The sequence below is a fragment of the Tursiops truncatus genome, chromosome 6 (genome assembly GCF_011762595.2).
Source record: "Tursiops truncatus isolate mTurTru1 chromosome 6, mTurTru1.mat.Y, whole genome shotgun sequence".
Classification (NCBI taxonomy): domain Eukaryota; kingdom Metazoa; phylum Chordata; class Mammalia; order Artiodactyla; family Delphinidae; genus Tursiops; species Tursiops truncatus.
In genome coordinates, this window is record NC_047039.1 from 25,947,589 (window position 1) to 25,973,144 (window position 25,556).

At 36.8% G+C, this 25,556-nt stretch overlaps 2 protein-coding genes across 8 annotated transcripts in view; one reads left to right on the forward strand and one right to left on the reverse strand.

The window, feature by feature from the left end:
- CENPP (centromere protein P) overlaps positions 1-25,556 on the forward strand; it is a 234,678-nt gene that overhangs the window by 104,894 nt on the left and 104,228 nt on the right. The gene's annotated exons all lie outside the window — the stretch shown is intronic.
- ASPN (asporin) lies at positions 1,414-23,149 on the reverse strand. Of its 4 annotated transcripts, XM_019940470.3 has the most exons (9): positions 22,920-23,137; positions 19,322-19,371; positions 15,709-15,981; positions 12,217-12,329; positions 9,822-10,035; positions 8,654-8,764; positions 5,025-5,118; positions 4,497-4,635; positions 1,414-2,213 (listed from the first exon to the last, which is right to left on the reverse strand). In XM_019940470.3, the coding sequence occupies exons 1-9, from the start codon at positions 22,964-22,966 to the stop codon at positions 2,016-2,018; spliced, it is 1,239 nt and encodes a 412-aa protein (XP_019796029.2). In that variant the 5' UTR covers positions 22,967-23,137; the 3' UTR covers positions 1,414-2,015. The 4 variants fall into 4 exon arrangements, with proteins under 4 accessions (XP_019796029.2, XP_033713670.1, XP_019796028.1 ...); XM_033857779.2 differs by lacking the exon at positions 8,654-8,764 and having other exon boundaries at positions 22,920-23,149; XM_019940469.3 differs by lacking the exon at positions 19,322-19,371 and having other exon boundaries at positions 22,920-23,135.

The window sequence follows — 25,556 nt, forward strand, 5'->3', positions numbered from 1 at the left end:
TTTTAAAGGGCTTCTTAATCTTTTATTTTTCTTGCAGTGAATTATTGTCCAGTGTAACAGTTATGCATGTTTTATGAATCTTTATGGTTTACAAAGCATTTTCACATATACTTTTATTATTCAATTCTTATAGCAACTTATTTGATCAGTATTCTCATACCTACCCTTTATAGATGAGAAGACAGGTTCAGAGAGATTGTGATTTGCCCAAGACTATAAGTGGAACTGGACTTCTGTGTATGTTTTTCCAACTCAGAGCTCTGTATCCCTAGGCTCTTTCTGTTACATCACTATTGGTGCTATTATTTTAATCACACTTTAATCTTGCCCCTACAGTTTTACCAAACAAAAATACGAACTATTTTGTTTCAGGTTTCCAAATTTGTGTCAGAATTTAGAAATTAAGTAAATTTTATATGAAGCAGTAGTTCTCAACCAGCTGCAATTTGGCTCCACCCCTTCCACCGGGACATTGGCGTTTTGGGGAGAAATTGTTGATTGTCACACTGTGGGGCCAGCGTGCAAGTGCTGCTGGCGTCTAGTGAGTAGGGACCAGGGAGCTGCCAGACATTCCGCAAAGGACAGGATAGCACTCCACACAGAGAATGATCCAGCCTAGAGTGTCAGCAGTGCCAGAGTTGGGGAACCTCACTATGAAGAAGAAGACCTATTTACCCATTCTTGACCTGGATATCCAGACCCTCCACCCCATTTTACATATCTGTAAAGTACTGCTCTCCCCAAAGTTATTTAAAGTCTAGTTTTTGAGGTGGTTTACCGTAAAGGTGATTATCTTTCATGGCATAGGTATAATTTGGGATATTTCGGTACTATTATTAAGAATAAGCATTAACACTTTACTAAAAATTTTTTAGTAAAAATATAAGAGTTTTATGAAAAATAGTTTATGTTCCTGAATGGGAGAGAAAAATTAAACCAAAGCAAAATATTTTATTTCAAACCAATATTTTAATGTTTTCCTTATTTTCTAGTTTTACTTATGTTGAACACCAACAAAAATATACGTTAAGTACTCTTAATTTTTGTACAGAGCTGTGCATTCTGTTTAATGCTCTGCCTATTCGGTTATACCAGGTGTGTTTTTCAGAGTTATCCAGTTTGTGCATATTTAAGGAGACAGTTTGGTGTAGAGTTGATAGTATCCATTCTCTTCCAACGAAGGTCTTACAAAGGGACATCTCAAAAATATTCCTTAGCATTGAGGTGACAGTGCTATATAACCTAACAATTGACACACTGTTAAAAGCTTATAATAACTGTGATAATAAAAAGTGTGAGATTTTATATAAACACTCACATGCATTTCTATAGAGGTTTTATAATCAGGTAATAATAGTTAAAAAGAAAAGCATGTGCTACAGCTTGAAAAAAGCTGTTTATGAATAGCATCTGTTGAGTTGGTAATAAACACTTAGTGAAGGCTTTATTATAAGGAGTTTTAAACATAAAGACAGTAAGGCTCTAAGGCATGAGAATTTGAATAAGATTATATCAAACCATACTTCAGCATTATTAGAAATATTACAGTAATACCCAAGTTTTTAAAGACAGAATAAGGATAATATAACATACTCTTTATATAACCGTACTTGTCAATTTTCTTTTTCTAATAGCAAATGAAAGAGCACAAAGTTTGTTAAGTCAAGCATTCCATTTACAGTACAGTTCTTTTTTAAATGCACTTGATAACAAAGTGTTAAATACTGAATGTCTTATTTTTTGTTACTGAGAAAGAACATTCAAGCATGAGATTTATGCAAAATCATTTATATGTAAAAGGAAACTGCGACAGATACTTATTTCCTTTAATCCTGTTGTAGTTTTTGCAAAATTCTGTTGAAATTTTTTGTCGTACAGTAAGTCAGTGGACTTACCACATGGGAATAGATATTTTGCTTATGTGCATAATACCACCATTTTAAATAGAGTTCAAGTATTCCAAATGTAACAATTTTTGAATTTTACATTAAATGGATATCACTAATTACTAATTATTACTTTCTGAAGTTCCCAAGCTGAACACTCATTCTGCTCAAAACACAACGAAATGTTGCAGGTTGTACTTCCCAATACTTCACTGGGTTGTTGAATAAACTTATTGCACTGTATAAAGACTTCTTCATCTTTGGCACTGTGGGGCAGAAGTCATTCACTCCCACTTTCGTAATTGAATTAGAATGAAGGAAGATTATCTGTTGTAGTGGGAAAAGAGTGGATTAAAAATACATGATAAATGTAAAAAGAAGATATTCTGCTTATAGTCAGCATTTGTTCATGGGTTTGTCTCTTTATTTTACACTGATTTGAATACATTTTGCTTAAAGTATATGTGCCCGTTTATGCCTGTTAAATACTTATTACAAGGACGCAGACTCCTGTGTTATATACAAAAGTGCTCTATGTGTGAAGTGTGGCGTAGCACTCATGCCAGTGCCCAGGGCACACTGCCTGGTCAGCACATGTCACTCTCCTCTGTCTCTGTCTCTCTCTGTCTCTGTTTCTCTGTCTCTATACACACACACGCACACACACACACTCAACGCACACACGTATAGGTGCGTGCGTGTGTGTGTCTGGTTACTTCAGTGCCATATTTACAATAATGTGTTTTAAAAGTATTAGAAATGAGCAGAAGAATGAAATTTAATGCTCTAAGAATGACTTTCAATATGAATGTGAAGAATTTTTAGCCAGCATTTTCTGTGATCAAAGGGAGAAGTGTAGAGCTGCTTTTTTGTAAATTTTATAGAAAAATATGTCTATCGACATCTTAAATATGTATCTGTAATACAACATCAATGGTTGAATTTTTATTTGCTCCAATGGATAAAATACAATTTTATAGGCTGTGTATGTGTCTTATTAAATTATTACTCAGAAAGAATGGACAATATAGGACCTTCCCTTCATTCCCTTTAATAGCCCTTTAAATTTCTTCCTTGGATTTTTTTGGCAACTGAGATTTCTGGGAAGTAAAAACAATCTACTTAATTAACAGTGTTTCGGCATATTAGGAAGAAGGAGCCTTTTGCTGGCAAGGCTAAGATACCAGTTCTAGCCGATGTTACCTCTAGATTTTGCCTTGGTGAGATTGATCTGAGCCAGTCATGAGAACTGTAGGCACTGCTAAAACCTCTAGTTTTCTGTTGCAGTCCCTGCCGCCCTCTATTAATCTTGGAGATTTTGTGACAGACGCATTATGTGGTTTCCTGGCAGCCCAGCAGCAGTGCAAGATGTAGTTTACCACAGCATTGACCTCATTGAGAATGGGGAACAGTGCTGGACATGAATGTATTTGCTTTGTGGACATCCGTTGAATTGTATCCTTATGACTATGTGTTATAATTCTGTTCATTTTTTAAAATGCTAGCAATAGTATGGATAGATTTAAGACACCCAGAAGCTGGGATCAGCGTTGTGGAGTAAAGTACTCAAAGACTGGACAGCTTGAGGGAGGAAAGACTCTGGTCATGCTCACTGGTTAAATAAACATTTAAACGCAGCGTTTGAAAAAATCAAAGCAAAAGTCATAATCTTGAAATGAGCATCTGCCTATATAGCACATCCATTTTGATGGCTTCTATTTCACAGGCTTCTATTTGTGTAGTGAACAAAACTTGTTTAAAGAAAAATTAGAAAGAAATCTAGAAGCAAATGGCTCAAGGCCCAGTTTTGTTCTCAATGTGTTTTTCCTTGGAAGATGAGGAATTGTATATCAAGGAAAGCACATGAGAGAAATGGACTAAGGTGACATAAGATTAAGTAGGGTTTCTTAATTTGAGGTCCACAAATGGGAATCAGGAGGATCTGTGAAACTCCTAAAATTATGTGAAAATATTGTCTCATTTTTGTTCTTGGGAGTATCTAAAGCTTTATCAGATTTTCCAACAATTCTGTGGCCCCTCCCAGCTAGTCAAGAGTTGCCAGATTAGAAGGAAAAGTTTTCTAGTAATGAAGAACAAGAAATGTGCGCCCTTAATGCTCCAAATACTGACTTTTAATTATATATTCTGGCCTGAGTTTTTAAAAAGCATGCACAGTTCTAATGTGGCACCACATTGATAGTGAAAATACCTGGGACTTCATCCACATGCTCTGCCTTTGTGAAATGTTTCCAGAATGAAAGGTTATATAATTTTACTTGATTTCCTCCTGACCGGTCCTGCCTTTACATAGCCACTGCCACCCCAGAAACCTGAAATTAGCTGTGTCCGTACCTTCACCACAATGGCCTTAGCAGTTTCAGTAGAAGAAACAGAGGGATGGAAATGGGTACCTGAACGTTTTAGCTGATATCTCAATAGAAACTGGTATTCTAACGCTCTCCTTGGCATAAAACACCTCGGCCAACCTGGAGGGTCTTTAAGGTGTGGATTACCATTGCTACTTGATTGGTCTTTGCTCCAGATACTAATATGTTTCATAAAAACAAAGAAAAGTACTAATATCTGCAAAACACAAGTAGAATATTTTACCTGGAGGTATTTCAACTCTTGTAATCCTGAAGGGATTTTTTTCAGTTTATTGTTTTCCAAGTGTATTTCTCTCACACGTGGTATGTTAGCAAGACTTCCATTTTCGATATCTGTGATTCTGTTGTTTCCTAGACCCAGCCTAAAAATGACATAAAATGCATCAGCTCTTGAGCAGATGGTATGATACACTTAGCTGCAAACACCACAACTGAGTTAGAAATATTTGTATATATGTTCAGAGAAAGGTATTTCATGGTTTCCTTTAATAACCTATTTCAGGATGTAACAGCCCTCTCCTCCACTGTCAGAAAATTTTCTGTCTAACCTATATGCAACAAAAGGGACATTTGGAAAGTGTCCTTTTCTCATTCCACTTGCTGTCCCTCTTCCATTACTGAGACAGAATGATAGCAGTTCCTTCTAGTTTTCCCTTAATTTTATGTCCCTGTACACATTCTCCAAGAAGTTTCATTAACATCTTCATCATATGGACTACCACTTCCAAGTTAGGATTTGGGGGATGTTTACCTTTGCAGATCTTTGTATCGTTTAAAATCCTCTAGTTCCACAGTTGAAATTTTATTATAGTCTAAATGTAGCTCCAGTAAAGTTGAAGGTAGTTCTAGCGATAAGAAAAGACATATGTATGTTAGATCAGGTTAAGACCAAGCCCTATTGATTATTTGTTTACTTGTTAAGTTTCACATTATAGGCTTAGGCAGTTTTGGGGGAATCTGCTTTTTTTTTTTAACTTTTTATTATGGAAAATTTCAAACATACAAAAATAGAAACTAGTATTATGAGACACCATGCTTTTGCCCATCTTCAACAGTTATCTCCATTTTTCCAATCTTGTTTCATCTACGCCAATAGTTATTTATTATTGATTTGTTTATTGACTTGTTTTTATTTATTCATTTATTTTTTTGCTGGAGTACTTAAAATCAAATTTCACACACATAATGTCATTTCCCCTGTAAAGACTTCACTAGACATCTCTAACCCATAAGGTCATCTTTTTCTCCCCTTACATAACCATCATGTTAGTATCACATCTAACAAAATTAGCAACAATTCTTTAATCATCTAATATTCCTCTCCCTAATGATCTCAAATGTATTGTTTTACAGTTGACTTGTTCAGGTGAGGATCCAAATAAAGTTTACAGGATATATTTGGGTCTTATATCTCTTTAAATCTCTTCTTCTATTACTCTTTCCTTTTTCTCCTCTTCTATTGATTCGTTTCAGATATTAATTTGCTTGAGATACTCCTTTGTAGATTGGGCTGTTGGCCTCCACATAATATAGTTTATCAGGGTTTCTAGCCCCCTTATTTCTTATGACCTGTAGTTAGATATAGAGACCAGATTAGATTCAGCAAATCACTCTTTCATCTGACAGTCTTTGCACTCATTTATTGATTACTGCTACCTAGATTTATTATTTCATTCAGAATGGGAAAATGGTGATTTTCTGATTTTGTCATTCGTTATTCATTTATTAGGTGAGATTGTTCTCTAAAGAATTTTCTTTCATTATTTACTTTATAATACAGTTTTTATAGAAAAAGCAGCATAAATGCTTGATTTTTTTTCAAGTAATGAATTAGTGCAATGCCCAGAGGTGACCAATGAATTTTTTTATATCATTATGAACATATGGGTTTTTTCCCTGATATGTTTGATCCACTGCAGTATTTATTCTTTTCAATTAGTAGTAGTTTCTGCATAAATTAAGGGAAGCATCTTCAGTGCCACCTGGCACATGGCAGGTACCTTGTGAATGTTTGCACCTTCTCTTCTCACACCTTCATATTCTGACCCCAGCCCTCCCCAGATTAACTGAAGCTGGAATGAAAGAGACTAACCAGAAAATTCAGTCAGATCTCATTTTATTAATCCTACACATAAGATACTATTTTTCAGTCAAAAGTTCTTGTTAGCTAGCTAGGAAATGCATTTGTTTTTCATCTCTTGCTAAAACATTTCCTTATTTTATTAGTAGTAAAGACTGTTGAAGGTAAGTTCTATCTTCAAAGACCTTAAACACTAATTGAGCAAGTCTATCATGTATACAAAAATTACTAGAAAAATATTTTAGAGTGTGCCAGTCTATTCTAGAATATGCTGTAGCAAGTCAAAGATGAGAGATCTCTGTGCATGTTGAGTCAGGAAAACTTCTTGGAAGAGGGTTTGTAGAATTTAAGGGGCCTGTCCTCTCATATGGATTTGGGTAGTTCAGTGACTGCCAACAAATATAGTATACTTTCATACAGATATTTCTATACCTACTCTATCTTCAAACAGGTCTCTCCTCCCCTCAACACAATACTATTATGTAACAGAATTTTCCAGATGAATAGGAAGGAAAACAGTTTCACTCTTCTTATGTTAACTTGTCAGGTCTGGTAAGAACCCTCTGGACCTCGGCCTAATTCATCCTGTCACAATGGGTAGTGATGATTGAATTGTAACATTTGGGCAGTCAGCCTTAACATTTGAGCAAATAAGTCATAAAAACAAAAAACTGGCTTTCGAATGTCATAAGGATCTTAAAGCAGTAGTTATGTAAATTTGGAGATTTGAAATTTAAATTTCTAAAAACATAAAATGTTCCTTTAGACTTTGGAAGAATCTTGAGAATTTCACGAGGAGTTAAAACTTCATTTTTAAGATACACTTTGAAACTTGAAGAGAATTACTCTCAGGATGTTTTGTAGTATAAGGAAGCTGCTGATGTAAATATAAAGAGCGATGATAACTGCAGGACCTCAGAGCCACAGCTCTGGGGTGGCGCCCTACTCTTCTGCTCCAGTATATCCTCTTATCCTCTCTGCCTCTACTCTGTCCTGTCCTCTTCCTCTTCCCCCTCACTCTATGTCAGCTTCCAGCTTATGAAAGGGATTTTATTTAACTTGTTAGGTACAGTATGTATTTTTGTTGTTGTTCTAAAGATTAGAAGGTAAATATAATATTTTTATGTTTCTTTTAGAAAAACAGCCATCTCCTTGAAACCTAAATTAAGGATGTTTTTAATTGTGTAGTTCTGAATTAAACTGATTTTTTCTATACTGAAAGAAATTGTCTTTCTACTTTTACTTTAGACGATTTTCCTCCTAAATGAAAGATTAATAATAGCAGCTTTCCTTAGTTAATAACAGCAGCTTTGCTGGGTCTTTTAAATTATCAGCATGTATTTGTCTTGTTAATCTTCTGGATCATCTGAGTAGTAGAAAAGGGGTTATGGTAAAATAGAAGAAAACAGGTTATTACTGCTTTTACTGTGGATACTGAAAGACAGGGCTGTTTGAAAGGAAAATGTTATTAATCATAGGGGTTATTTCTGATCCAGGTGTTAGCATAGAAGAGAGAACTTGTCAGGGAAGAGGAAGGTGTGACCTTGAGCATGGGTTTGGAGAAAGGCAAATCCAATCTAGTTAATCATCAGGCTGGGAGCTTAGAAGTAATAATTAGAAAACTGGTCCAGTAGCAAACTTAAGCATTTTACTTTGAGGCACCAGCTTCAGCTCATATGATAAAGAGCACGGTGCTCATTCTGTTATTGGTTATGTCAGGAGAGAGCATTTACTATGTGCCCAACATTGTCTTCAGACCTTTCTGTGCATCAGCCCATTAATCTACACAGCACCCCTGTGTAAAAAAATGAGGTATAGAGTGCCTTGCCCAGAGTATACACCTATCCCTGCCAGAGCCAGCGTCTGCCCCAATCCCTCCTCACAAGCCCCACCCTGAACCACTGCTGCAAGGCTGGGAGAAAGGTCTCTGGCCCTGTGCTTCTTCCTCTGCTTTCTTCTCTACAGAATTCTCACCTCTAACAGACACTTCACAGAATGACAAGTATAGATGAGTAAATGTTAGGAAAGAGACAGAAAATAAAAAGTCCTTTGCTTCTTAATGTTTGTTCGTACTGGGAAAAAAAGATTCTGGTTTCATACTGTCAAAAAAAGAAAAAAGAATTACATATGGCTCTTGATGTGTACATGAGAAAACACTAAATTTCATACTACACTGACCAGATATACTGGTAAAAAGGATTCTAATTGCAGTGTGGTTTTGACAGTGTGTACACTTTACAACCTTACATTTAATGGTCATTTTAAAATGACAATTCAATAAATACTGTATAAATACAAACCTTTAGGAATTGAGGTCAGTTTTGCTTCTGCAATTCTGATATGAAACACTGTTACCCCTTCAAATGCCCCTGGTTCAATCCCATTGTTATCAAGAGGGTTTGCACTCATTTCTGTGGGGGGAAATTATATAATTTAGCATACATATGTTGTATGTGAAGGAAACTCACAATGCAGAGATGCACGTCCCAAGAAAGTTCTAAGAAGTGTGAGCATTATCGTTCACTCTCCTTCACTCAGTATATCTGTTTCTGTGTCTATCTACTCTCCTTTCTGTCAGTCTCAGAAAAAGACTGCTTTGTATTACATAGGCTGGAATATATAACAGCTTTACTATTTTGCTTTGAATTACTAAGTCAGTAACTTACTTATCACTCTTTTCCAACCGTAATCATAATCAAGGTTTCGTTATAGTAATGTAACATAGGAAAAAAGACCATCCTTCGTATAATTTAAAACCTTTGTGTTTTCCACTGTACATTTATTTATTTGTCACCTAAACTTTTAAAATTGTAAGTCAATTAGAAATTACTTGATTAACAGAAATATAACTGAGGAATGCCAGAAAGTGAAGCTATTTGGCTAAGTGCCAGGCACTTGGTTGAATTAAATGAGTAAATAAATGAATGAGAATATTGGTTAGGAATTTTGAATGGATATAGTAGGGGAAGATGGCATGGTTATACCATGGGTGTTAGAAGTAAAATAGTGTGTAGAATTGGAAGTATACAGTAAAAACACCTTAGATGAATAATCTTCAAAGCAGATAATGAAAAGTTAGATGTACATTCCAAATAATATCTGAATTAATGTTGTAGGTTGTACTTGAGTAGTTTTTACAATACATTAAAAATGATACCTTTAAATTAAATAAGAATAACAGATTTTAACCAATTAAGTGCAGTCAGAAAACAGAAACCACACTAAGGGATTCTTGAGAGTGCAGAGTGCATGTGTATTTATATTGTAAAAGGTGTATTTCTTTAAGTGCTATAAATTTTGTTTGATACTTTCACTGATTTATGAATGGCTTATCTAGGTACAGCTTACTAGATTCAAAAAATTAATTTTGGAAATTATCAGTCCTAAAGTTGTTAATGATGATAAAGATCTCTACATCTGCATATTGCTTATAATTTTAAAATGTTCCATTTATTTGTAAAAACTTACCTAGCACATGTAAAGAATTCATTCCTTTGAATGTCTCCTTTTGTATTTTCTTAACTTTATTGTCATGAATTCTGAGTTCTGCTAACGATTTGGGAAGATTAAGTGGTATTTCACTTAGTTGATTGTGGGACAGATATAGCCTTCGCAACTTCTTTGTGGTTTGAAAGGCTTTGGGGTGAATCTTTGTTAGTTTGTTGTTGTTCAGAATCAAAGCCTAGATAAAGCATAAAAAGTTACACCATATCAGGAAGTGGATGTGATTTACCAGTATTCTACAGTGATTAGTCACTCATGGAAATCAATGCAAATTATGTCATTCATATACTTTATTAACAATGTAAATAATTCTCCAGCCCAATCTAAGCTTAAAAAAAGAAAAATTTACTACTGAGTTGGAACAGTGCAAAGCTTTAACGATTGGTTTCACACCTTTGGTTTGTCTTTGAGTAGGTGACACGTGTTTAAGGCTCCCCTCTCCCATTTCTCTTGATGGAAGTGATGGATAGTATTATCTTTATCTTATCTTTTTTTAAAATTTATTTATTTATTTATTTGGCTGCATTGGGTCTTCGTTGCTGCGCGGGGGCTCTTTGTAGTTGCAGCGAGTGGGGGCTACTCTTCGTTGTGGCGCATGAGCCTCCCATTGTGGTGGCCTCTCTTGTTGCGGAGCACTGGGTCTAGAGCACAGGCTTCAGTAGTTGTGGCTTGCAGCCTCCAGAGCGCAGGCTCAGTAGTTGTGGCACACAGGCTTAGTTGCTCTGCGGCATGTGGGATCTTCCCGGACCAGGGCTCGAACCCATGTCCCCCTGCATTGGCAGGCAGATTCTGAACCACTGCGCCACCAGGGAAGCCCTCTTTATCTTATCTTAAAAGCTATTCACTCCACAAAATTAACTTCGGTACACAACAAATACGTTTTTGCATGATTTTATCTACTCTTAAAACCTCACCTCTGTCTTGTTTACTAATGTTTACCATTTTCCCCAGAACAGAGGCCTGAAAGAATAAACTCTTACAAAGTGCCCTCAGCATTCTGGCATATTTTAGACAATGGGGAAATGGTAGTAGTTTCTGGAGAATGACTCAACCTCTTCTCAGTTCTGTGACTGTTTCTCAGTGCAACGCGGCAGCACTCTTCAGAGAAGACACAACCCCAGAGAGTGAAAGCTTAATGCAGCCTGAATCTTTGTTCCCCACAGCCAAGCCCTTTGCGACATGTTGAGGGTTCTGACTGCAGCCATCTTGAGCTACTGGGGTGCGGAACTTCAGAACCAAAACTGGGAAAATCCTTGGTAATCAGGGCTTGCCACTCACCTAGTAACTATTTTCAAAACGTGCCAGATTTTGCAGAAACAATTTTCAGTGTTTCACAAGAGCAATGGCATTCCTAGGACTTTTTATTCCTCTCTGCTAATCTGGATCCTCTCATTCTTTCAGGGAGCAGCTCTAGATTATTTCCTTTTATGATTTTTGTCCCTGGTTCCATTCTACAGCAATCTTCCCATTGTTTCCAGAATGACTTAATATACGCCTTTCTGGTATTATTCACATTGTTGCTGTTTCACAGAAGAAATACAAATACTTCTGCAGTTAAACTCCCTTTACTTATTATGTTTACTGGTTTCACCATAGGCCCTTAGTGTCTCCTTGTTCTTACCTTCCTTTCAGATACATCACTACTTTTAACAATTTCAACTGAGATAGGTTAAGCCTAGAAGAATTTAAAATACATCTTGTTACCACTGGTAAAATATACTCCTTTCTGTGTGTGCCGCACACTCCATGTCTGTGACAGTGTGGAATCAGGCTCTCCCTCAAACCCAATTTCAAATAGAATTAGAAATTTTACCTGCTAAAATCTAGAGGCTCAAAATGCTAAATAGAAAAATAAGAATCTTATAAATCTTAGAAAATTAAAATATTAATGAGTATAGTAAGGAAAAGTTCTTTTTCATCTTTTGAGATCTAGAAAAAAAAGCCATACAAGTATATTTAGTCAATTATGTTATATTGCACATGCTGCTGTTAGAGCTTTGTGGGTTTGGGTACTGCTTTTCTTACATTGTACACTAATGAGTTCCTGAAAATAATCAGTTTTATTATTTTAGTGTATAATGACTATGATTACCTAAATAGAACCTAAATAGATCATAAGGACCACTTATTTGAATTCTTAGCCCGCTGCCTTTCCACCTGGCTGTTATTCAGTAAACATCAGTTGAATTAAATTATTAATTGAATTAAATCTATAATTTTTCATTAACTAGACCACTGCTGAATAACGGGGATTTTGTCACTCATCATACACAGAAAAGTAAGACTTGTTTACACAAATACAAGCAATCATTTTAGCAGTGACAGAGATTATCACTTAAATATTTGCATGTATTCTTACATAAAGTGAGATGAGTCCTTTAAAATCATTTTCTTTGATTTCCATAATTTTATTGTTTTGAAGGTCAACCATTCGGGTATCAAATGGAATATTGCTTGGGACAGAGGACAAACCTGAGAAATAAACAAACACGTTGCATATATGTTATATGCTAAAGATGAAATTGCTGATATGATAGAAATGTGCTTTTTTTCAAAATTCATGGTTACCATTAAGTAATAGATGACTCAACATGTAACAGATGACAAAAACATTGTTCTTTGGAAAGGCCTAAAGATCTTATCAAGTAACTTTATTTTTACAAGGTGTCTAGCTGGTTCTAGCTATCACCGTTCAGTCTGCTGCAAGGTGACATTAAATGGAGCTAAGTTGGGGGGTTCTAATATGACTACGAGGAGGAGATCTACAGCTGAGGCACAGCTTCTGCTGATGTACTTTTAACTAAAGAATATTAACATTCTTTGCAGATTTTCAGGCAGTTGTAGTGCTAATTGGAGCCTGTGGGTTTTGATCATTTTAAGAAGCATCAACATGTAGAAAGTTGTGCTTAGAAAATAGATAAATTATTTTCGTGTACACTATCAAAGACTTTACTACCCATTTCCTTTAATAATGAGCTCCTCTAATTAGTCGTAAATTATTTGATTTATGAAAACTTATTCATCCATAACATATAATTAACATCTAGGTGTGTAGTATACCTTTACTGAATTTATCACCCACAGCCTTAGCTCTTTTCGAGCTGTGTACTCTAGTAATAGCTTTCTTTTCTCTCATCTCAGCAGCTGCATCTTCCTTTTTGTGTAGGTACTCAGTAAATGTTAATTACATTATTTAAAGACTTAAGTGTGTTTTTCCTCTCTTAAAGAAGCAGAAAATTGCCAGGAGCTGTATGTGGCGCATTTCTTCCTTACTTTCCTTGCTTTCCCTAAATGGCTGAACATGTGCACCTCTGATTGTTGTCAGACATTCCATATGGTATTTATGCTTGACGAGCATGGGGCTTTCTTGGTGTTCCCCAACATTTTATTTTTGAAATGTTCAAACATACAGAAAAGTTTAAACAATTTTACAGTGAAAATTCATATTCCTTTTTCTCCCATCAACATTTTGCTATACTGTACTTACTGTCCATCCATCAATTTATCTTTTTTATGTATTTTAAAGTGAGTTTTAGATATTACTACACTTCTAGTGGAGCCATCCTTACTCCTAAAGAGTAGTAGTATATTTAATAGGCCCAAATTGAAGAATCCAATATTGAAATACTGTGAATATCAGCATTTCACTTGACAGCCCTCAATTCTTTGCCCTTTATACTTTAAAATTGACAATTCTTTTACGAAGTTTGACATAGATGGAAAGGGGTAACTTGATGGGTTACCAAGGTAACAGCAGTTTTGTTAGGAGATTACTTTGGTTTTAGAAAATGAAGTGGAAGTTCTTATAGGAAGGTAGAGGTTCTGCAGACAGGATCTAGTAACATAAACTTTGACAAACCTTCCCCTACCCTACCCCTGATGAATTTGGAAGCTCTGAAAAAAATTTCATTTCCTGAGGGAAAAAGATTTTTAAGTGTCCTTCTCAACTTCAGTTGTCATGGGGGACCACTATATGCTGCTAACAGTGCTGTGTCATTTTAAAGGTATGTGTCATACTATTACAGATATTCTTGGGTGAATTTTATTAGATTTTTTTCAAAGCTAAATATTCAAGAGACCATGTAAGTAAAACACTATTTGCAACCAACTGTCTGTCATGAGGCAGTTTGGTTTTTCTCAGTTCTTTGAAGACAGTCACATACTGGAGCAGAGCTATGCAGTGTTTCCTTCAAGGTCTTTAAGTTGAAGTAGAAAACTTTGTGCTGGAGTGAACATGAAGGCCATCACACAAGGATGGTGTGTGCTAAAGGTGAACATCTCCTTAGTCAAAGTTTTACCCAGAACAAACCCAGTTTACATCCAGCAGTATCAAAGTAGATATATACATTTTTATCCTGATCTTTGTTTAGCAAAGTGTTTTCTCAGGCTTCAACTCTACAAATTGATAGTGAAGTTTCTTCCTGCCTGGGATGCAGCTTAAAAACGACAGTACCAAAAGAAAAAAAAAAAAAAAAGACCTTCCGATACTCCCTAATCTAACCTTTTCTCACACCAGGGTCTGTTTCAGCTTCTACATTTCTTCTTCCTGCCGCTCTTCCCACAGTCATTCTTGCCTGTGCTTCCAGACCAGCAAACGTTGTTTGCATCTTGTCATCTCTTTCTCATAAGAATGTCAAAGGTAAAGCTTAAAACCCATTTTTTCCTGGCCTGTATATTCCATTAAGACTTTACCAGCGATTCTAGCTCATAATAATATCCTCGTTTTGGGATGATTTTTGTTCACCTTTCTCATTATGTCCCATAATAACACTTTTTTTTTTTTTTTTTTTTTTGCGGTACGCGGGCCTCTCACTGTTGTGGCCTCTCCCGTTGCGGAGCACAGGCTCTGGATGCGCAGGCTCAGTGGCCATGGCTCACGGGCCCAGCCGCTCCGTGGAATGTGGGATCTTCCTGGACCGGGGCACGAACCCGTCTGCCCTGCATCGGCAGGCGGACTCTCAACCACTGCGCCACCAGGGAAACCCAATAACACATTTTTTTAAAGTCTCTGGAGTTCACTGTAACAAGCTTTGACTATTGCCACGAATGCTGTGGCAGTAGGAAATGAATCTAAAGCTTTCAGAGGCACTGTCTGCTCATATGCGCTCTGGAAGTGGCCTTAAGTGGCCTCCAGGTCCAGAATGGGAGGTGTGTGCCATACTTTTGGTTTCCCACAGTGGGTCAGGTCTGAGCCATCTCCTCTTTTACAAATAGCTGAGTACAACAATTGTTGATGTGCATTCCTGTTACACCTCTCCCTGAGTATGCCCTTCTATTTGAGAGCACCTTCATTAGAAGTATTAAAAGAATAAAATACTCAGCAGAGAATTACACATTTTTAAGAGACTTTAGAAAGTGGTTTTTAGTTCAGCCATTTATTTTCTAGATAGTTTTAAACCCAAAACATTCAAAACAAATAGAGTATTGTCTTTAAAATGTCTAGATTAGAGATTTCACAAACTCTATAACCTATTTATTGTTCTGGATGGGCAACTTATTTTGTTATGGTAGAATTTTGCTAGGAAGCACAGTTTCAACCGGCTGACACTCTATAAGATGAAACCACAGTGACATCCATTCTCTCTAAAGGAAATTTAAATGTAATACTGATTCAAATTTGGGAAGAGAAGGAAATGTTCTGTATATGAAATTTCCATTGTTTTCCTCTGATTTTCTGGATTTTAAAAATAAGTTTGGATGTACTTTGGAGTTTGTTATACTTTTCAAAAATTTAAGTGAAAAATTCCTTTATAATCAGCTGATTTTTGAAATTTCAGTGAGGTCTTTCCTTATCCTTTAAATTTTGTCAAAACGACATTATTCTACAAAACAAGTTGACATGTGTCCTTACCTAGATCAGAACAGTGTACAACTCTCGAGTAGCACTGGCATCCAAACGGACATGTTGGAAACAGATCGAATGGGAAGAAGGGGTTAATTGGCTCTCTTGTTGGGAAAAGAGAGTTGTTAGCATCACTGTCACCTTCATCTTCCATGTCCTTCAGCATCATATTCTTCAGTGTCAGGTACGAAGGGTGAAATAAGGGTTTGGCAGAGCACAAAGTCAAGAACACTAGGAGCACATACTCCTTCATGTCGTCCTGTGTAGGGGACCGGTCTAGAACTAAGTAGACATTGAGGATTAAGTTAAAGTTTAAATAAATACAGTTCCTGCTGCTGTACATTTCTCAGAGCTGGCAAGAGTACAATGAAATGGCATTCTAATTTATTACCAGTGTGAGAGTAAGTTTATTAAAAGTTTTTGGAAAGCAGTTCAGCAATATGCATTGGAAGCTTTATAAATATCTTTATTTTTCATCTAGCAGTTCTACTTTTGGCATCTAGTCTCAGGAAACAATTCTAATGTGCATAAAGGTGTTCATCAGAGAATCATATATAATAGCAAAAAAATTAAAGATAATACTAATGGTTAAAGAGAAATAGTAAAATAAAATAGGGTATATTTATTCCATGAAATACTTTGGAACCCACAAAATGTTTGCAAAGATATTTAAAAATATGAAAAACTGTTTTTTGAAATAAAAGAAAATATAAAAAATCTATACATAGTATACTTACAAACACAAACACACACAAAACCTGGCACAAATATACCTAATTGATGATAATATCTGGATGGTAGAGTCATGAATTACTTGTGTCTTTTTTTTTCTTTAATTTCTATACTGAGCAATAAGAACTACATTTATACTTAGGAAACAAATAAATGCTTTTAAAAACAAAAACATATTATCATACCTGACTATTTACTCCTAAAATCCTTCCATTGCCTTAATATCTATGTCACTTTTAAAGTAAAATCCTTCATATCCCCTTAGTACATCTGGAAGTTTTCTTTTAACTTCTCTCCCACCATCCTCCCCAGCCTCACTCTCAGAGTTGGTTACTTTTTTCACAGTGTTATTGGATTTCTTCCTTTCAATCTGTTCCATTATCTAATACCTGATCCAAAGCATCTTTGGTCCAGGCTATTCTTTTTTACTGATCTTTCCACTGAGTTCCTTTTGTTTAGTTTTTTTGCAGGGGGAAGGCATGGGGTGCTTTCAGTTGTAGTTTTTAAAGCCCACACAAAACTGGAATGTATGAATGAGAACCTTCTGAGAATAGATTTGTTGTCATCTGATGGTGGATATTCCTACAGGTATGTTTACATATCATGGTTTCTTAACCATCAACTGTAAAACATACATTCTTTGTACTTTTCAAAAATTAAAAGCATTATGATGTCATCTAAAACAGACTTATACCTGTCTTCCCTTTGGGGCATGCAGTTAGCTTCACATAATGCCCATTGGTGAGTCTGTATCCTGGCAGGAGGGAGTCCACACCCAGCCAGATCATCCAGCAGTGTAGCTGTCCTGCTATGCCTGAGCACCAGATAGCACCTTAGCCACAGAGGGCTTCTAGAGTCAGTCAGAATTGGTCCAGCCTCAGGAAGACCTGGCCCTCCAAATCCTTGAATTATGCCAGCTTCTTACAGTTTTCTAGAACCCAGAAATCAGCTTTAATATCTCTCCACAGCCTTGCTTTTTTTTGGACTTAAGAATCAGAAATGAATTAACTAACTTAATTAAAATATTCATTTATATATCTTTTAATCATCAGAGAAAGGTTTTTTAAAAAACTCTACTGTCATCAGTGATTAACCTGATAACTAACATTATTTAACGCTTAGAAATCTAAATGGCGACAAGTACATTTTGCCCTCTGGGCGGCTGGACATGACCAGCCTTATCAGGTTTCCCTATGAGAACTCACACTCAATTGTGCTAGGAAAGGGGAGATTACAGGACACAGAACAGAAAAGATTTTTATATTTTTATAATCTTATTCTGAATCCCACTTCAGAACCAGTTCTGTCCTTCCATCTCTACACTGCCTGTGGAATTGTCAATTCAGTTTATTCTAGATACGTCTCTCACATTAACCAGGAGGGCTGAGAGGTGTAAAGAGCTTCAGTGGCTTCCCCAAGGCCACATAACCAAATTGAAGTGGAAATTGAGTTAGAGCTCATGTGTCCCAACCCATTCTTTGCATCTTCTGCTGCAACCCACACAGGAGCACACTCCTTTATCTTCTTTTATCTAGTGGCCTCTATCATCTCTTCCTTTCCAGCCAGTCCACATGTTGCTGTCCTGTGTACATCTGTACATAAAGGAGTGCACTCACAGCTTTCGGAGGGTGGAAATGGGAGTGGTTGTGTGGTCAGATTTGTATGGTGCAGAGAGAGATTGTGCTGGCAACTCACGGGCCAGCAGCTTCTGTCAGCCGGCCCTGGGGACAAGCAGGTTACTATTCCAGTCACCTTGGAATCCTGGCACAGGCACCTGGTTTTGGTCAACTAGGCTTCATTTCCAGCATCACTTTGGCACATCATTTCTGCTTCTTAGCTGCCCGCCTAACTATGCTCCATTATGTTTCTTGACAGTAGGCTTCTTTGTGGTTCCTGGCTCCTTAATGCTTGGTGCCCTGCCTTGCCTTGACTTCCACAATTCTCATTCTTGAGCTAATTTAGCTCTTGGTCCTTAGCAAAACCAAAGATTGTCTCTGGTACCAATTTATTCTTTAAGATTGTTCTGCATCGCAGCTCTATCTTCTAGGACCATAGCTGCCCCTGACCTTATTTGACCTTGGTAGAGAAGTTAGTGAATTAAATGTCATTTGAAGTCATGTCTCTGGCTTTCTTTGAGGTTGCTGGAGTTTTTCATTGGGCATTTATCAAGTACCCACTGTGTACCAGGCACAGGGTTAGGATACATAATCCATGAAGTAGAACATGTTTGGATGTTCAATGGACATGCTTCTCCCTATCCACTTCTCCCACGCTTCCTTGCTCAAAACACAACCACAGCTCCTAATCCGCTACTCTCAGGTAAGTGTGGGATTGTTGTAAAAGTTAATACTTGAATGTCAGGTACGCTAATAGGAAAACTAAAAAACAAATGCTCAAGTTAGTAAATAGAACTAAACTGTGTGTGGTCAGTGCTGGCTGTGTACACTCTGGCTCTAACATTTTGGAATAATCTCCAGATGTGTGGTCCCCAGACTCTGAAAATAAAATTCTTCACCATAAGTTTGTGTACTCCTCATAAATTGTGTACTCCTCATAAATCTCAGTTTACTATTTGAGACCAGTAGAAATAAAGACATCTATAAAATATACATACATGAAAAAAAGGTTGAAATAGAATACACAAACCTAATAAGAGGGATAGTGGGCTTATGAGTGAAGGATTATTTTCCTGTCTATGGTGCATATTTTTAAAATTATTATTTTGCTTTTTAAATATTTTAAATAGCAATCTGCAAGAAAATGGTCTTTACTCTGGTCCTCCATACACTTTTGCCTTTTCTTGAAACTTTGCCGCTTCTAGAAACATTAGACAGTACAATTAAAGGTTTCCCATACACTGCCCCCTCAGAATTCAACCAGCAGTGCCTACCTTCAAAATAGTCTGGAGCCACAATTTCTTGAGGGCTAGCACCATTTACTCTGGTCCATGGGAGATAAAAGAGTTTTAATAAAAAGTTATTTTTGAGTTGGTTGGTTGTTTGAGTTTCATTATTTTTGTAGAAACTTAGAGATAAATAGGCTGTAGCTTCCCCGTCTAGACCAGAAAAATCTATGTAATGCATAATTAGACCTAAGAAAATGGTAAAACTTTAAAAAATACATATAACAAGAGGAATATGTTAGAGATCCAAAGTGGGAAGCCAGGATGCAATGCCTTGGCTTTCCCTGTAGCCTGGCAGCAGGGCCAGGGACTTGCCTTCACTCCTGCAAACCCCATTTCCTGCTGCAGTCATGTTGCCCTATGATGTAGGAGATCCCTGGAGTGGGGTGTAGGCTGGGATGAGGGGGAGCAGAGCAGTTGTGGCAGACTTAGAGGGACACTGGTATGAGGAGCAGAGCTGGGAGGAGACACAGAAGATCAGTGCTCAGGTGAAAGAGAGGAAGAAAGCCAAGCATGAGGGAGGGGACTTATTTCTCTTACATGTTCCCTCCAAAAGGGCTGCTGGTCAGCCTACCTGTGGGGTCAGGAGGAGCCTCAGCCAGTGTCCCTCCCTTCCTCTCTCTTCTTTCTTACACTGATAAGCTACATGAGTTCCTCCCTGCCTTAGATAAGATGGTGACTCTGGCCTGCTATGTTAGGCAGTGGCTTGTCTATGGTAGTTGGCAAGCTTTCCAGTTGCTGGCTGGTGGGGGCAGCCACCAGTCATGCCCTTCTGGACCCTTCCCTGGTGAGTGAGAGAGGAGACATGTGGAAGCAGGAAATGCCATTTAGTTGAAACTCCCTCCCAGTGTTGAAGTTTCCTCCAGAACATTGTAGACCAGATGGTGTGTCTGCTCTCTGATTGCATGACTCCAGTGAGAGGACTCAGGGAGCACACCTCCTCAAGAGGCATCCAGTTCCACTGCTGTCCATCTGTGGTTGACAGGAAATTCTTTATATTGAGACCAAAAATGCCTTCTGTCACATTCTTCTCTCTGTGCTACTTCTGTTTTCTGTTAGTTATATGAAATTAACCTGATCTTTTTGCATTCTCTTATCCTGTTTACTTGAAAAGAGAAGTCAGGAGAACCTTGATTCCATGAGGAATTAACCATTTATTCCCTTCATTTGAGATGGCAAAGGCTTGATTAAAAAAACAAGTGATTATAGACCCCAAACCTTGCCCTATTCTAGTTAAGCAATTTTTTATCAGTAGAAAAATATTGGAATGTCCAAGAGGGAACACTAAATAGCAATGTTTTTTCCCCATTATTCAGAGAGTGTAGAGAATATTGTTTCTCATTTAAATGATGACTCTTAGTTGTTTGTTTTATTTTTAAATTTTGCGTTTATTAATATGGGTCAAGCTCTTATTTGTTTAGTTTTGGCAGTATTTAGATTGTTATTTTTAAAACCTTTAAAAATGTTTATGTCTTGTTCTCAAGAAAGCTCAGTATTTCCCTGATACAGACGTTTTGACAGAGTTTCTTACTCATGGAAAACTTTGAAATTTTGTTTCAAATTTCTCTTACTCTGAATAATATTTGAAATACTATTTCAGTGCTACTGCTGTTATTACTAAGCCATGGCACATTAGAGCCAGGAGAGGCCTTTGAGACTTTGCTACCATGCCCTCTTTTATAGCAGAAGAAGCCGAAGCTGGCCTCCTCACTGCTGCATTGTCCACCCTTCTGCTTGGCCTCCTCTAAATGGGTCTTATTCCCACAGTGACTTCCAGACAGTAACCAGGCTCTCCTCGGAGAGGATGGGGTGAGAGGCTTGGCCATGTTCTTAGGACTGGAAATGTAGCTTGAGAAGTGTCTTTCTGAATTTACATAAGCTCCTATTTTCTGCTTAAATGTTCCACAAACTGGAATGGAAAATTTGTCTAAGTGAAATGGTATTTCCTCTCAGACACTATCATTAGGAAAATAAATCACTGTGCTTTGAAATCCTATGCTTAAAGTTCTGCTTGGCTGAAATTCCTCTCGATTCACAAGTACCAACAATAGTTTTCAGTATATAAATGTGATATAACATGCTCTGTGTATTCGCAGAAGGAATCCAGACTAAATTCTGGTGTAGTCAAGGCACAGCCTTGTAAATGGACAAGTAAGTTAAACTTTGGAAACTTATTCACAGTACCTTTTTGTCATGGAAACTGATACTTTTAAAGCCTATGATTTCCTTAAAGAGATACTTAACTTTACCTTGAAAGTATAAATAGCAGCTGATTGAAGAACTTGCTGGCTGCTTTTCCTTTTATATGTTTTGTCCTTCATCAGTTTTTCAATGCATCTAGCAACCTAGCTACTGTCTTTAAAAACTCCTACCTCTTCATTTTTCTATTGTTTCCTATGCTTCCTTAAAACTTGTGCTTGTAAAGTTAATCTCTTGTCTCAAACCTCAGATCAGATATCTGAATATTCTTTTTTAATTAAGTAACTGTAACAGAAGACTGCATATCCTCAATTCTTTCCACCACTACCCTATATGGCTAAATACTAAAAACATCAAGATGCTTTTACACATGTGTGGGCTTATGATTTTTTTTTTAAACAACTCGGTTCTTGGTGGGATTTTTTAATTCTTTATTTTTAGAGAGATATATACCCCCTGAGATTCTTTGTGACTTAATCCTCTATACCATGTGGCTACTGTTTATGGCTGCCACACCTCCAAATAAGTTAACAAGAAAGAATGCTGTGCTGTATTAGATTATGAGGGAGTAGAATATCAAATACATTGTTTAATTTGTTAAAATCTAATATTAAATAAAAGAGGGAGTAGAATATCAAATACATTGTTTAATTTGTTAAAATCTAATATTAAATAAAAAATTTATTTTGGGAGGGGACAAAGGAAATCTTTGTTTTACACTCCGACTGGATATTGTGAAAAGAAGTTTCTAATCTTTCACATTGAATATAGGGCTAATTAAACTATTGCTGATAAATATTCTTTCTTAGAGTTATATGGATCTCCATTTTAACTGTCCAGTGTCATTTCATTACATAAGAATAAGGAATACATTTATTAAGGCAAAATATGAATATTCAAATATGTAAGTAAAAACATTTGAATAACTCATATATTTTTAAAATACCTTAGAAAATATCATAGTTTCACATTTTGAAAAAATCTTTTACTGTTTTCACTTAATGTATTTGTAATATCCCCAAACTTTCTTATCATTCATTATTAAGGTAATGTTATTTTCTTAAAAGAACATGTTCACAAGATATTTGTTTAAATGATTTTAAAAATCAATCCTGTTAACTTTTATGGTAAAGTATAATGACAGGTTATCATTTAGCTATTTTAAAAAGTCGCAATTATGTTGAAAGTAAATCCATTATATGTAAAACATAAAAGCTAGAGTAATTTTAGATATGTATTTAAGTGCTATTTTTTAAGACATTATACAGATAAACTTTAAACTATATTATATAATTTACAAGCATTTATGTTAATAACATTAATGTCCTCTTAGTATTGACTAAAACAATTGTACACTAGTACATGAAAAAAAGACATGAAAACATACCTTGTAAGAAGAGAGTAAGTTCTCCTGAAAGTAGAATTTTCCACCATGTACTACTTATCTGTAACGTAAATGTTCTCAGCTACTATTTAAGAAGAAAATATGAAAAGATATTACATTTAAAAGAAAAACAGCCTTCTGCAGAGCCTGGTGTGGCTGCACCCTGGGTGACACTGGAATAAGCTGCTTCCACAGATTAGCCCATGTTAGTACTGAGAAGCAAGATTAAAACTTGTTACTGCTCATGTGTTTTCCATCACTGTTTGTATCGTAGCCAAGACTTCTAGCTAAACTCTAGACGTCTACTGGAAGATTCTGAAGAAAAAAAAGAGAGTTTAATAATTCATGGCAACTGGCCATTGAAAGTGCAGTCAAAGCCATTCAAGAAATACCTGATTTGAAAAAAATATGAAATTCTTAAATGAATGAATACTTATAAGTTACAAATTTAAAAATCACTCACTCTATATAGACTAATATTTATCAGTTTTAGGAAGGAATACTGAAAGAGTACATTATTGAAATGTAAATCCAATCTCCAGATGTACCTAAGAAAGGAGCCATGCTGTTAATTTTCTTCTGATGACTGAAGCTGTTACATCAAGCATACGTCTCAAGAATTTCTTTAAAAGCTTTTGGCCCTGCCACAGGCATGTCAGGGGAATTGCAGACCAGGCCCTATATAATGCTTCTGGCCCCAGCCTATATGCTGTGATACAGACATTGATGCAAGGATACAGGTGAAGCCTGCTTGGACTTTCACTTTTCAAGAGAATATCACCTATGACCACATAGCATTTAGGGAGGACATGGGAGCAGGAAGACAACATTCACAATTAGGCCTGAGAGAATGCCCAATTCCCACATCAATTAAGACATCATCCTTCAAGAGGACATTTTTCTAAGTCTGGGTACCTAAGTACTAGGTAACACCAAACTAGCATCTTCATGACGTGCAGATTTGGGGGCCAGCCTGTTTGCAAAGCGTGTTTCCAGTAGTTTAGCAGAGTCTGGTCTCTCCTGACACAAAGAATCTGACTGTTGTTTGTTCCTGATTCCCAGAGAAATGGCACATGTTGAAGCAAGCCATAGAAAAAGTACTGTGCCTCCAATGTGCAGGACACCCAGCCCCCACTTAAATAAAATATACTTCTGTGGCCCTCACATCAGACAGTCCCATATGCTGGCCTCTGCAGAGCTTTAGGCCTGCCCTGGGTGCAGCACCTGAGGTTTGGCAGGCCTCCTGTTTGGTTATAATGCTCATGTTCCCATTTATTCAGTTATGTTTAGTTCGAAACATTTGTCTGTTACCTTGATGAATTGGGACATCGTGAGTGTTGAACTGGATTTTATTAACCTGAGCTCCATCAAAGCAGTGGCCATAAATGAGAAGCTCCTTGGGCAGAAATCTGTGTCCTTCACAGTGTTTTGTTTTGTTTTTTTAACTTTTAACTGAAGTATACATTACAAAAAAATAAACATTGTAATGGTACAGCTCAATTAATTTTCACAAACACCTAATCAAGAAATCCCAGCACTCCTGGACCCCTCAGAATCACTCTGTCTTCAGAGGAGGCCGCTGTCTGACTTCAAAAACCATAGCTTTCTGAACTTTATATATACAGTGCATTCTCTTCTGAGTCTGGCTTTCTTCATTCAGCGTTATGTTTTAGAGATCCATCCAGGTCATTGTGGTTAGCAATAGTTTGTTCATTCTCATTATAAGCATACCTTCTTGTATTGCGCTTCACTTTATTGCATTTCACAGATACTGTGTTTTTTGACAAACTGAAGGTTTGTGGCAACCCTGTGTCGGGCAAATCTATTGGTGCCATTTTTCCAACAGCATCTGCTCACTTCATGTCTCTGTGTCACATTTTGGTAATTTGCAATATTTCAAACTTTTCCTTTGTTATTATATTTGTTATGGTGATCTATGATCAGTGGTCTTTGATATTACTACTACAACTTGCAGAAGCCTCAGGCGATGGTTAGCATTTTTAGCAATAAAATCTTTTTAATTAAGTTTTGTTCTTTTTTTTTAAGACAGAATGATATTGCACACTTAATAGATCACAGTATAGTGGGCTGGGAAACCCATAAGTACGTGTAACTTACTTTATTGAAATATTTACTTTATCACAGTGGTCTGGAACAAAACCTGCAATATCTCCAAGGTATACCCATATTATATAACATTCTTCTGTATGAATATGCCAGAAATTATATATTTTATATGTATATTCATATATATATTCATTTAACTGGGTTAATTTCCATTTGGAGTGTAGCTATGAACTTTTAAGCATTCATTGATCTGTCATTTGAGGCTCGTGTATGTGTTTCTGTCAGGTAGAATTGCTCTATATTTAAAAATTGTGGGGTTTCCCTTGTGGCTCAGTGGTTAAGAATCTGCCTGCCAATGCAGGGGACAGGGGTTCAAGCCCTGGTCCGGGAAGATCCCACATGCTGTGGAGCAACTGAACCCATGCGCCACAACTACTGAGCCTGTGCTCTAGAGCCCGTGAGCCACAACTGCTGAGCCCGCGTGCTGCAACTACTAAAGCCCACGCGCCTAGAGCCTGTGCTCTGCAACAAGAGAAGGCACTGCAATGAGAAGCCCGTGCACCGCAACGAAGA